The sequence below is a fragment of the Merops nubicus genome, unplaced genomic scaffold (assembly GCF_000691845.1).
Source record: "Merops nubicus isolate BGI_N331 unplaced genomic scaffold, ASM69184v1 scaffold4651, whole genome shotgun sequence".
In the NCBI taxonomy this organism is placed as follows: Eukaryota; Metazoa; Chordata; class Aves; order Coraciiformes; family Meropidae; genus Merops; species Merops nubicus.
The window spans coordinates 2,129-13,648 of record NW_008588860.1 but is presented as its reverse complement, the minus strand read 5'-3'; the positions used below and the strand labels follow the sequence as shown (position 1 = coordinate 13,648).

Genomic DNA, 11,520 nt, shown 5'->3' with positions numbered 1-11,520 from the left:
CCCTACAAACACCAGAACTGGACACTGTTGTGATAATAGTGTAAGGGTTGGGTTGAGTTGTTCCCCTGTAATTTAATAAGAATGTCTCTTCTCACAGAGATCATAGATCTGGACCTTTTTATATCAGAGCTACTTGCATAGCCTTATGTTTCAGAATCCTACTGCATATTGGGTGTTAGGCTCTTGTGGTGTGAAAATGAGCAGGAATTACTATAAAAGTAGCTGCAGTGCTGGATGGAGCAAGTAGAGGCTATCTGGTTTCAGGGCCAGCTGTGGGGGTTTTTTTGTGTGTGTTTTTTTTTCTCTTCTTTTCTTAGACACCTGTTAAAATACAAGGAGCTGTTTGTTAAATGTTTGGTGGTGTATTTCTCCCTCTCCTGTACTGACTCCCACTGCAGTCCTGCTGGCAGCTGAGCTCACAACATAGAGTTTGTTTGCAAAAAGGGAGAGTGTTGTTCTTTATTGAAGCTGGGCAATACACAAATCCAGGAGCTCCTGGGGCTTGTGTTCTCTGGGAAACACAGGACCATGCATAAAAGGAGAGGTGTTTTTTTTTTATTTAAGAAAGTAAACATCCCTTGTTACCAGGAATTCTGAGATAGGAACAGATTAATTCCTAAATGGATGCAGGTTTTCAGAAAAATACATATTTCCTTGACTCCATCCACTTATGTGAGAACAGAAGTAAATTACACAGAAGAGGTGGAGGACCCTGTGGATTCTGATGGTAAGAACTTGTTAAACTGCCTTCTGCCTTCTCTTTTCAAGAGGAATGGACTTAGCTAAATATTGTTGTCAAAAGAGTGACTGAAACTGGGAGGTTGTGCTTAGAGGTTCATTGGTGGTATGAGAACAGTGTCTGTCACTTCTTTGCAAGTTACATGTGATTCTGATCAACAAAGCTGCATACTTCAAGTTTTCTAATGACTTGAGTGAATTCTGCAACAATTTTGAGGTAAAAGCAGTGAGACAAGAGAAACCCAAACATTTTAGATTGAGCTTGATCAGTTTTAATGAGAGGTGTGCAGTGAGGTGGATAGAGAGAAGAAAGCAATGAGGTGAGACATCTTTCTGGGGCTGCTGCTGCCCTTGCTAGTCCAGGAATAAGAATAAACATCTCATCAGACAAGCTAATAGTTTGTAATTACACCTGACACCATTTATACCTCTCTGCATGTTAGCATGGTTCCTGTGTTCCATTATGCCTTTCTGTATGTTGGCAAATTCAGTCATGTCCTTTTTTTTCACTTCTTTGTTCAGGTGAAGTATTGGGCTTTGAAAATCTCGTGTTCAGCATATTTGAGTTTGTTCATGCCTTGCTGGAAAACAACAAATTTAAGAGCACAGTGAAGAAGGCTTTGCCAGAGCTGATCTATTACATCCTCCTGTACATGCAGATCACAGAGGAGCAGGTGAGCATGTTTGTCTTGTCTAGGAAGCAAATTAAATGAGAGATTTAAAACAGCTAACATCCTAGGAAGAGTTTTGGTGTGTGGAAGCTCCTATAATCTGCTGTTCTGTCACTTTGCTGGGCCAGGACTTGGGGCAATACCATCTAAATGTTCCTAAATGGTGTAATTTGGACAGCAAATCACAGAAGCATTGAATGGTTTGGGTTGGAAGGGATGTCAGAGATCATCCAGTTCCAACCTCTGTGCCGTGGGCAGGGACACCTCCCACTAGACCAGCTTGCTCAAAGCTTGAAGCCTTTCAGGGATGGGACATCCAGACTTCTCTGGGCAACATCTTCCAGTGTCTCCTTACCCTCACAGTAAAAAAAAATTCTATATATCTAATATAAATCTGCCTTCCTTCAGTTTAAAACTGTTACCCTTTGTCCTGTCACAACAAACCCTGGTAAAAATTCTCCATCTTTCTTATAGGCCCCCTTTAATTACTGAAAGGCTGCAGTAAGGTCTCCCTGGAGACTTCTCTTCTCCATGCTGAACAATCCCTATTCTCTCAAGCTGTCTTCCTTGATTCCTTGATGAAGTACTATGCTGCAAAAGTGAGGATTATCATGCTGAAAGGGATAACCAGGTTTCTGTCATAGTGAAAAGATTGTGCTAGTAGCATGAAATAATTTCCACTGAAATTCTACCTGACTCCTGGGCTCCCCAGCCTGTCAGCCATTGTATTTTTGTTTACGTAGGCATGCATAAAACCAGACACTCTGTTAAAGATTCATCTGCTTCTCCCATTCCTCATCTATAAATAAAACTGAGTAGCATTGGTTCCAGGTCAGTCCTCAGTTCTGTCAAATTCTGATCTCAAATGAGGTGCAGAAGAGCAAGACAAGCTCAGAACAAAGAGAGAAAGTCTCTTCTAGTCAAAGGTTTCTCCAACAGAGTATAAGAAAAATCAGTTGAAGATGATTTCCTATGGCAGAGGGAAATTCTGAAAGTAGCTTTGCAAAGCTGAGGTGACTGGGAACAGAAAGCTGCCTCTGACCCTTGGTGCTCTGGATCTGTCAGAAGAACTCTGTCCTTTCGTCTCCTTTCTGTTCTAGATAAAAGTCTGGACTGCAAATCCACAGCAGTTTGTGGAGGATGAAGATGATGACACTTTTTCCTATACAGTGAGGATTGCTGCACAGGACCTTTTGCTGGTATGAAATGTGTTCCATGTTTAGATGCAGCCAAAATAACAATAACAAATAATAAGCCTAGCTTTGTGGAGGGCATTTGGAGAGAAGCTCAACTTCGAAAAGTCTGTACAAATAAGTGTTACCATTTCCTTTGTGCAGGCTGTGGCTGCTGATTTCCAGAATGAGAGTGCAAGTGCTTTGGCTGCAGCAGCTACAAGACATTTACAAGAAGCTGAGCAGGCTAAAAACAACGGTGCTGAGCACTGGTAAGGAGGTGGGGCAGCAGGGAGCAACACCCACACGAGCTCCTGGCTCTTTTGCAGCATCAGGTGCAGCAGAATTGAATCCCATTTGTTTCATGATGTTGCTGCTGATGGACAAGGATGAAATTTGAGAGCTCCAGTTCGAAGAAGTCCAGCAGTTCTTGAGCCAGATGATGACATCTCCACATGGAAAACTCAGCAGTTCCTAGCACAAGCTCCCTGTCCCATGCTCCCTCCCTCCAGACCCTGACAATTCCTTAAAACACCTCATTGGAAACAATAATTAGTCAGAGGCAATTTGAAGAGAACTTGGCAGTACTTTCACTTTGTGTTCAATTAACTGAGCTCACCATTTCAGGCTTTGTTTTTTCACTTGATGTAAAGAAGAGAGAGGTGCTGTGTGGAGAGCTGTGTTCAATTTTAGAACTTCAGACTTGTGTTTTTTTTTAATGGTACTTGGGGATAGGAAGAGAAAGCTCAACTCCCAGTGTACCTGCTCATGTTCCATAATTATTATCACTTGGTTTTACAGTGCATTAGTTCAGAGTTTATTTTGAATATTAGTGTCAGAGTAGCCACTCCATACAGTGAGCAGCAGCTGAATGTCTGCAAAATCAGATACTGAGTCCCTGTCTGCCTAATTGTGCTAAATTTTAAAGCAGGTTATTTGCTTCAGAAATAAAACCAAGGAGAAGTGGCATTTGACCATAACCCTATTTCATCATAATTAACAGAATGTAATGCAAAAATAAACGTTTTAAAGCCTTTAAGATCCTGGGTATCACAGTGCTTCTGGATGTAGAATAATCAGGGCACAGCTTGAGATGTAAGCGTTCATTTAAAGGCTCATTTCTTTCTTAGTTATAGGAATAGAAGTGGTACAAGAAGTTCCAGTTATCCCACGGGTACTTTAGGAAGTGATTTGAGCACACTGCCTGTCCTGGGGCAGTTTCCAAGCCCCCAGTTTGCAGTTTTGCAAATGTTTGTTTCTTTCAGGGCCTTTTAAAATTCTCTGCCTTGGGATCAAGCAAATCATTCTGGTAGCTTAGAACAAGAAATTGTTCTGGTTTTGTGGCAAAAATTTTATTTATTTATTTATTGAGGTAGTGGAAAAAACTAAAGGCATTTGAAATCTTTTACAGGTGGAAAATACATGAAGCCTGCATGCTGGCCCTGGGCTCTGTGAAGTCTATTATTACAGACAGTGTGAAGAATGGCAGGATACATTTTGATATGCATGGCTTCCTGACAAACGTTGTCCTTGCAGACCTCAACCTCTCAGGTAAATTGGACCTTGCCATTACCCAGAGCAACTGCTGAGTGGAACCCCTTGGTGTGGAATCACTTGCTCCTAGTGCTTTCCTCTTGGAAATCTCTTACAAACCAAAGTGTCTGTATGCATGTGGTGGTGTGAAATGCAGTTGTGCATGTTGTACATGTGAGAGGGCATAAATCTTGTCTTGTGAGTTCATGCATGCTACCAGGTCTGCTATAAGGCCTTCAAATGTAGGACACTATGATTTCAGTTGAAACTCACTGCTAGATGCTTGAGCCTGTAGGGCTTGGGGATGGAAGGGTGATTGCTTGGGGAACTTGGCAGAACATAGCTGGTTACTCAATCAGGACCATGCTCTGTTGAGTGAATAGTGATTGCATTAATGATCCTGGTGTTTTTCAGTGCTTTCATTTTCCCTACTCTCAGCAGCTTGCTGTCATAGTTATTGAGAAAAATTAAAAAGTCTTCTACATGTAGTTATCTCAACAAACCTGCTGCTTACTTATCAGCAGATTATCAAAATCTAACAAAGGACATTGCACAAACAAGAGTACCTTTGTGGAAGGCAGTAAGAAGTTGGTGAAAGGATGAAAAAAAGTTGTTGAAAATTATCAAAATAATGGGAATAATACAGGGACAAAAAAGATCAGTATTTAAGGCAAAAGGGTTAATTTTAAAAACTTTGACCCTTAAAAATACAGAAATATCTCTATAAATACAGTTACTGAATTTAATACATAATGTAATTAGTATACTAATAAAGAAAATTGCTCATTTCTAACAGCATATTGGTTTGTGATTCAATTATTACTGTTTGGATGTGTAGTGCTAGAAAAAATGTAAACTGCATACCTATCTGTTTCTGGGCAAGACAGCAGCAGTGGTTAACAGGCTTCAGAATTCCTGCAGCACCATCCCATCCCAGTTTCTGTACGCTGAGCCTGCCACTAGTTCTAATACATGAATTCAAATAATACTTGCAGCTGAGCAGGATCCTGTTATTGGGAGCTCTTCAGGCTTCTGCTTTCTGTTTTATTTTACATCAGCATGCACAAAAGTCAAAGGAGTTGTTAAGTCAGACCTCAAAAGTCTGGCGAATAATTAAAACGTGAGAAGTTTAAGCCAATATGACCATTATTGGTGAGTCCATTGTGTCAGTGCAGAAGAAAACAAATTGCTGGATGCTTTCATCAAAGGAACATTTATTTTAGTCTTAGAATAATTTTTAAAATTTAATTTTGAATTAAATAGTGTGCAAAGTGCATCGTATGCAATGCATGTGAAAAAGCAGCTGCAGCTATTTACATATATCTACATACATTTACATATGTGGTATTGGGTTGTAAATGAGCTATTGCACTCTAGAAAGGGCTCCTGGAGTCTCTGTATAAATGGTTCTCTGGGGGTATCATTTAATGCTCAATAATGGTCGTAACACAAAGAAATCTTGTGTTTTATAAGACTTGCTTTTCTCTTACTGTGCTTCTTGCATGGAGTTTGTCCTCATCTTAAAATTAATACTTGCAGGAGTTTAAATAATAGCAGTAGAGATACTGAGAAATTGAGAGCATCATCTGTTTGAGGATAGCCTAAGTAGGTAAAGATACCTTTAGCCTCAAAAGGCAGAAGGGTTAAGTGCCATAAAGATACTTCCTACCTTGGTAAGTGTGAACAGGTGAGAGGAGACTGAGTGTTCCCTGTTTCTCTGGTGCTGTTGAGCATGACTTTCTGTAATTACAGGGTGATGGCTGGAAACTAGAAAAGTGATCTGTAACAGATCTGTTTCTCTAACTCTTCTCTCTAAGCTGCTGCTGTTGGGGACAGAATATTGAGCTAGATGAACAGGAGTTGTTGAAGGAGCCTTCATTCTCTTCCTCCACTTCTGCTGGTCAGGAAAGCAAGTGTTGCTGTACTGCTGAACAAACTCAAGTGGAAACAGTTGAGGGGAAATGGTCAGGTTTTTTTAAACAAATGAGAAAATATTTTTTGAAATAACTAAGAAAATAAACTGGATTCTGCCTACGAACAAAAATTATTTGTATGCCTGCATACTTGCCTTCTGTGTCACTTCTTCCTGTTTTCCTCCTGGGATGCCAGACTTTGGATAACGGATGGAAGCAGCTGTAATTTTAAACTCATGAAACTTACTCTAAAACCACTGGGTTTCTTTGTTTTGCTGCAGTGTCCCCTTTTCTCCTGGGCCGTGCTCTGTGGGCCGCCAGCCGTTTTACAGTGGCAATGTCTCCAGAGCTAATCCAGCAGTTCCTGCAAGCTACTGTCAGTGGTCTGCACGAAACCCAGCCTCCCTCTGTCCGAATCTCTGCAGTCAGAGCTATCTGGGGGTACGTAGCCCTAAGGTGTTCCACAGCCCCTGGGATAGGTGCTAGAAATTACACTTGGAAAGCCAGAGTGTTGAAATATTACTGACACTTCTGTATAGGCCTTGGCAGTATTTGCTTTAAGTGAAATAGATGCAGGTTTAAAAAGTGTAAGCAAGCAGGTTCAAGATAGAATAACTAATGAGGAGTATGAAATTGAACCTCAAGGTTTGCTACAATAAATTTTTTTAATAGATACAGTCCCAAAATGAAGCAGAACTAGATAGTGATGAAAAGCATAAAGATGAAACCCAGATGACTCCTGTTCAGGTGTCTGAATGGCATCAACAGGTTTGTGGGGCAAACCACAGAAGTAAGGAATTTTGGGGGGAGGGTTTTGTGGGTTTTTGGTTGTTCTTTCGTTTTGTTCTGTTTTTGTAAATAAACTGAAAGAAGGTAGAAGGAAGATCTGCTGTATTGGTTCTAAAGTGATAAATGAACATTAGTGTAAAAGCAAAAAACAACCAACCACAAAAAACCCTTGCAGAGCCCTACTCTTCCCCACTCTTCCTCAAAAAAAACCCAAAACCCTTATCTTCTATTTGCCTCAAAATGTTCCTAAGCAGAGCCAGGGACTTAGTGTAGTTATTCCTGAAATTGTTTTATCATCCTCTGTCTCAGTTGTAGAACATGGTAACTGAGCACTTGGTGAGCAGTGAGTGTCTGCCTTGGGATAATTTTTTTGAGGTTTATTTCCTCTTGTCAATAGGCAGTTCTTAAGAGAACTGTTAATAAGAGGCAAGAGAAGATTTTAGCATCCCTTGACTCATCTCTGCTCCTGGGAACCATCAGGGGTGGGACAAAGGAAGGGTAGCTGAGCTGTTGAGGGATCACAGAACAGACTGAAGGAGGAAAGTCCTAGCAGAGTGAACTGAAGGAATAAGAATGGGTGGGGTGAAGTGACCCCTTAGATATCTAGAGATAAATATATGTCACTTTATTTATGTATTTTTTGTATCACAAATTTCTTCTGTAGCTACTGTGACCAGCTGAAGATCTCAGAGAGCACCCACGTGTTGCAGCCTTTCCTTCCTAGCATTCTGGATGGACTGATCCACTTGGCAACCCAGTTCAGCTCAGAGGTGCTGAACCTGGTGCTGGAGACGCTGTGCATCGTCTGCACGGTGGACCCAGCCTTCACAGCCAGTGTGGAGAGCAAGATCTGCCCCTTCACCATTGCCATCTTCCTCAAGTACAGCAACGGTGTGTATTTGGTGTGCTTGCTCCAGAGGACAGCTGGTTTTGCTACTGAATCCTGGTGTTGAAAATGTAAAAGTCATAATTGAATGCATGTTGATCTGTATGGTAAAGCTAGGTGGGAAACTTGCTGCTTGGCCTGTTCAAAACAGTGGTAGCAAAAATGGAGATGTTTGTTAGTATGTTGTAGTAAATGGTGCTTTCTCTCCCCAGATCCAGTTGTTGCTTCTCTTGCCCAAGATATCTTTAAGGAGCTAGCTCAGATAGAAGCCTGCCAGGGTCCAATGCAGATGAGGCTAATACCAACTCTTGTCAGCATCATGCAAGCCCCTGCTGACAAGATCCCAGCAGGGCTGTGTGCAGTAAGTGCTACAGGGGTGCACGGTGCAGTTGGAGGTGGTTCCCTGGTCTTTAACATGTAGGGTGGCTGGTCTGCAGGGAGTAGGAAGGTTGTGTTTAAACTGCTTTGGAACAATGACTCCAGTTGTTGGTGGAGGCTCCTTTGTGGAGAGAAGGCAAACTGCAGGTGGGGGGAGATGCTTCCAAAAGTTAACTTTAAACTGCTTCTCCTGCCTTCTTGCAGTGCTTGTAGCCTCCTCATTTGGCTTTGCTATAGCCATCCTTCACAGCAGCAGCCTCCTCTTTGTGGTGGAATGTTCTCCAGCAGGCTACATGACTATTTTTCTAAAAAGTAGCCAGCAGGCTACTTGCACTTTTTTCCTAAAGCATTTACAGATTTGTGCATCTCATATGTATAAATTGCTGGAGATAAATTATATTTTTTTTTTAATAAAAAGTCCTTATAAAAGATTAAGCATCGACTACATAGAACAATTGTACAGAGTTAAACCATTAACATCTTTATCAATATTCTTATAATTTGCATATTCATTGGTATGACTGTAACAGCCACTTGTGGGTAATTAAAATAAATTTAAACCAATATAAACAAAATGGAAGAAGTCAGCTAGAGCAGTTCTCTGGCTGTACTGGTTAGCATGGATCAGGGTGCCATGAAACTGTGTGCCACATTTAAGTGGTTATGCTGCTTTTAACATCTGAACTGCCTTGGGGACGTTTACAGCATGCACCATGTGTTCAAATACAGAGGTGCTTGGCAGCATGGCTCCAAGGTCCTCTGGTTTTAAAAACACTCTGAAGCTGGGATGTGATTGCAGTACTGGCTGGCATCCCTCCAGTTCATGGTGCTTGCAGTGGTGGTGGGCAGCACTGACTTGGTGTACTGGGGCTGCTGCTGTAGCAGTGCTTGTGTTTGTGTCTCCATTTCAGACCTCCATTGATATCCTGACCACAGTGGTGAGGAATACAAAACCTCCTCTGTCCCAGCTCCTCATCTGCCAAGCCTTCCCTGCAGTGGCTCAGTGCAGCTTGAACACAGATGACAATGCTACCATGCAGGTAACACTGTGGGGAGTGGGCAGGAGTGCAGGGCTATGCCAGGTCCCAGGGAAGTGACCATGTAAGAGAGCTGACAGAGCCTTTAAGGGCACCCAGGCTCTGCTTGGCAGTAGCTATGTCAGCACCACCTCAGGAGTCTCTGCTGCCTCCAGTTTATCATGAAAGAACTGCTGTTCAAGGGCCTGCAATGACTTCTGCTGGTCATTCTTTCATTTGGAGGACTGGAGTGAGTAAAGCAGCAGCCTTGATCTTTTTTCTGGTTTTAGTCCTAGCAGTTTTCTCCTGTACTCATTTAGGTGAGGAGGGCAGGCTGAGCCAGGTATGGGATGGAGGGAGAGCAAGGGTTCATCTCAAACAGCAGTAGTGCCTAAGCTGTGCTTGTTGGCAGTCTCTGCTATTACCTGATGATGTCTTTAGAGTATTTAAGCCAGAAAGAAAAAGCATTAGTCTAAAAGTGCAGCATGCCTTTTCTTTCCAGCTCCTGGCTGGCATATGAATAATAAACCCAGTTTCATTCCTTAAGTTTTGTAGTGCCAGCTGTGCTTTGCCATATGAATACTGACCATAGAAATGACTTTCCCTAAACATGCCACTTAGAAGAGGTCAGAGACCAGCAAGAAGAGGTTGGAAACCAGCATGCTGATTGCCTTGCTGGATCTTTGTTTTAAGAAGAATTCAAAAAGATTGCAGCTTGGCTGCTGGGTTGTGTTTTTTGTACTGCACTTCATCTTCATCTCCTACTTGAGAGTCTCTTGGAATTTCTCTGGCTAACGAGTGGCACAAAGCTGCAGCTACTCCAGGTTGTCTTTGTAATTACTAGATGATCTTCTGGAGAGCTGCCTGGGCAGCAAAGTGTCTGGCCCGTGATAATGAACCGAAGTCCGGAGAAATTATGTTTGAATTCAGGCACACATTTTACTGCCCGTTAGAGAGCTTGGATCTTTCAGGGATGCCACCAGCTCGCCCATGGCTTTCATGTTTGGGGTGATGAATGGAGATGTCTTGCCATGCTTCCCACTCCCCTCTGCTGGAGGGGAGGCTCTGACCTGCTGCTGTCTCTCCAGAACGGGGGCGAGTGCCTGCGCGCGTACGTCTCGGTGGCGCTGGAGCAGGTGGCGCAGTGGCACGACGAGCAGGGGCACAGCGGGCTCTGGTACGTCATGCAGGTGGTGAGCCAGCTCCTGGACCCCAGGACCTCGGAATTCACCGCGGCCTTCGTGGGCAGGCTGGTCTCCACTTTGATTTCAAAAGCAGGAAGTGAGCTGGGAGAGAACCTGGATCAGATCCTCAGGGCTATCCTGAGTAAGATGCAGCAGGCGGAGACGCTCAGCGTCATGCAGGTGAGTGGCTGGGAGGGGAGTGTCAGGGAAAGGAGCTGTCATAAGGTTTGTACTTGTATGTCTGATTATCTACAGCTAGAGCAGTTGGAGGGGCTACATGTAATAGCATCATTAAGGTTGGAAAAGACCTCTAAGATCATCAAGTCCAACCATCAAACCAACACTACTGTGACCACTAAGCCATGCTTGCAAGCAGTGAACCCTCAGAGGGGGCAGGAATGGACCAAGTAGGGATGCTGTGGCAAAGGCAGCACATGTTTTCGAGTGGTTTTGTGTTATATTTGGAGGATAAATGCCTGGGAGTTGACACAAGGTGAACTTCTGATTCCAATGATGCAGTTGACCTGCATCTGATAAGAGGCCAAAGAGCATCATGATCTCTTCTAGCCTTGGCCTACTTCTAGTGGCACAGTTTCATGGAATAGTTTTATGCCAGTGGTCTTCATTCCCTCTTCTGTCTTTCTTGTCTGTGCCCTGAACATGAATCACCTAGAGATGGCTACCCTGGTTCCCCAGCAGCTGGGGGAAGGCATTCTGCTGGCACTGTTGAGCAAGATCCCACCTTTGCCCTGAGTGCAGCACTTGGCTGAGGCTCACTCTGCTCTCACCCTTTTATCTTGTGTGTTTCTCTGATTTTTGTATCTGTGTTTTTCAAGCCAGCACATGGTGAATCAAGAAGGCCACTCAGACATCAGCACAGATTTAATCTTAAAGCCTTGATTTTTTTTTTTTTCCCCCCCGGGATACACTGTTGATCCTTAACTGTTCAGAATGGCTCTCACTGCCTGTTTTGGGATTTAAAAGATCTGCAAGCTTAAATCTGAAGCACTCACATGAACTCCCTGTGGGCGGTGGAAGAGAAATGAGCCCTTCACATTGCTGAATCTCTTCCCTGTGTTAGCCCCAGATATGGGCCTCTGGAGGTGGGCTGTGTTTCCCTGAGGAAGCCTGCAGAGATGCCCTCAGACTTGGGGACTGACACTCAGACATACACAGTGTATTGCTTCTACTCCGATTTTTTAGGACTGTAAAACTGCATCTTGTGAAAAAAAAACTAAAA

General features: G+C 43.1%; 1 protein-coding gene across 1 annotated transcript in view; it reads left to right on the top strand.

The window, feature by feature from the left end:
- IPO9 (importin 9) overlaps positions 1-11,520 on the top strand; it is a gene marked incomplete at both ends in the record, with an annotated part of 21,493 nt that overhangs the window by 9,143 nt on the left and 830 nt on the right. The window contains 10 exons of the mRNA XM_008949372.1: positions 669-727; positions 1,261-1,412; positions 2,510-2,608; positions 2,747-2,853; positions 3,993-4,132; positions 6,309-6,468; positions 7,481-7,707; positions 7,915-8,063; positions 8,992-9,120; positions 10,185-10,460. Of these exons, the coding sequence (XP_008947620.1) occupies positions 669-727; positions 1,261-1,412; positions 2,510-2,608; positions 2,747-2,853; positions 3,993-4,132; positions 6,309-6,468; positions 7,481-7,707; positions 7,915-8,063; positions 8,992-9,120; positions 10,185-10,460 (1,498 nt within the window). The remainder of the gene's footprint in view (positions 1-668; positions 728-1,260; positions 1,413-2,509; positions 2,609-2,746; positions 2,854-3,992; positions 4,133-6,308; positions 6,469-7,480; positions 7,708-7,914; positions 8,064-8,991; positions 9,121-10,184; positions 10,461-11,520) is intronic.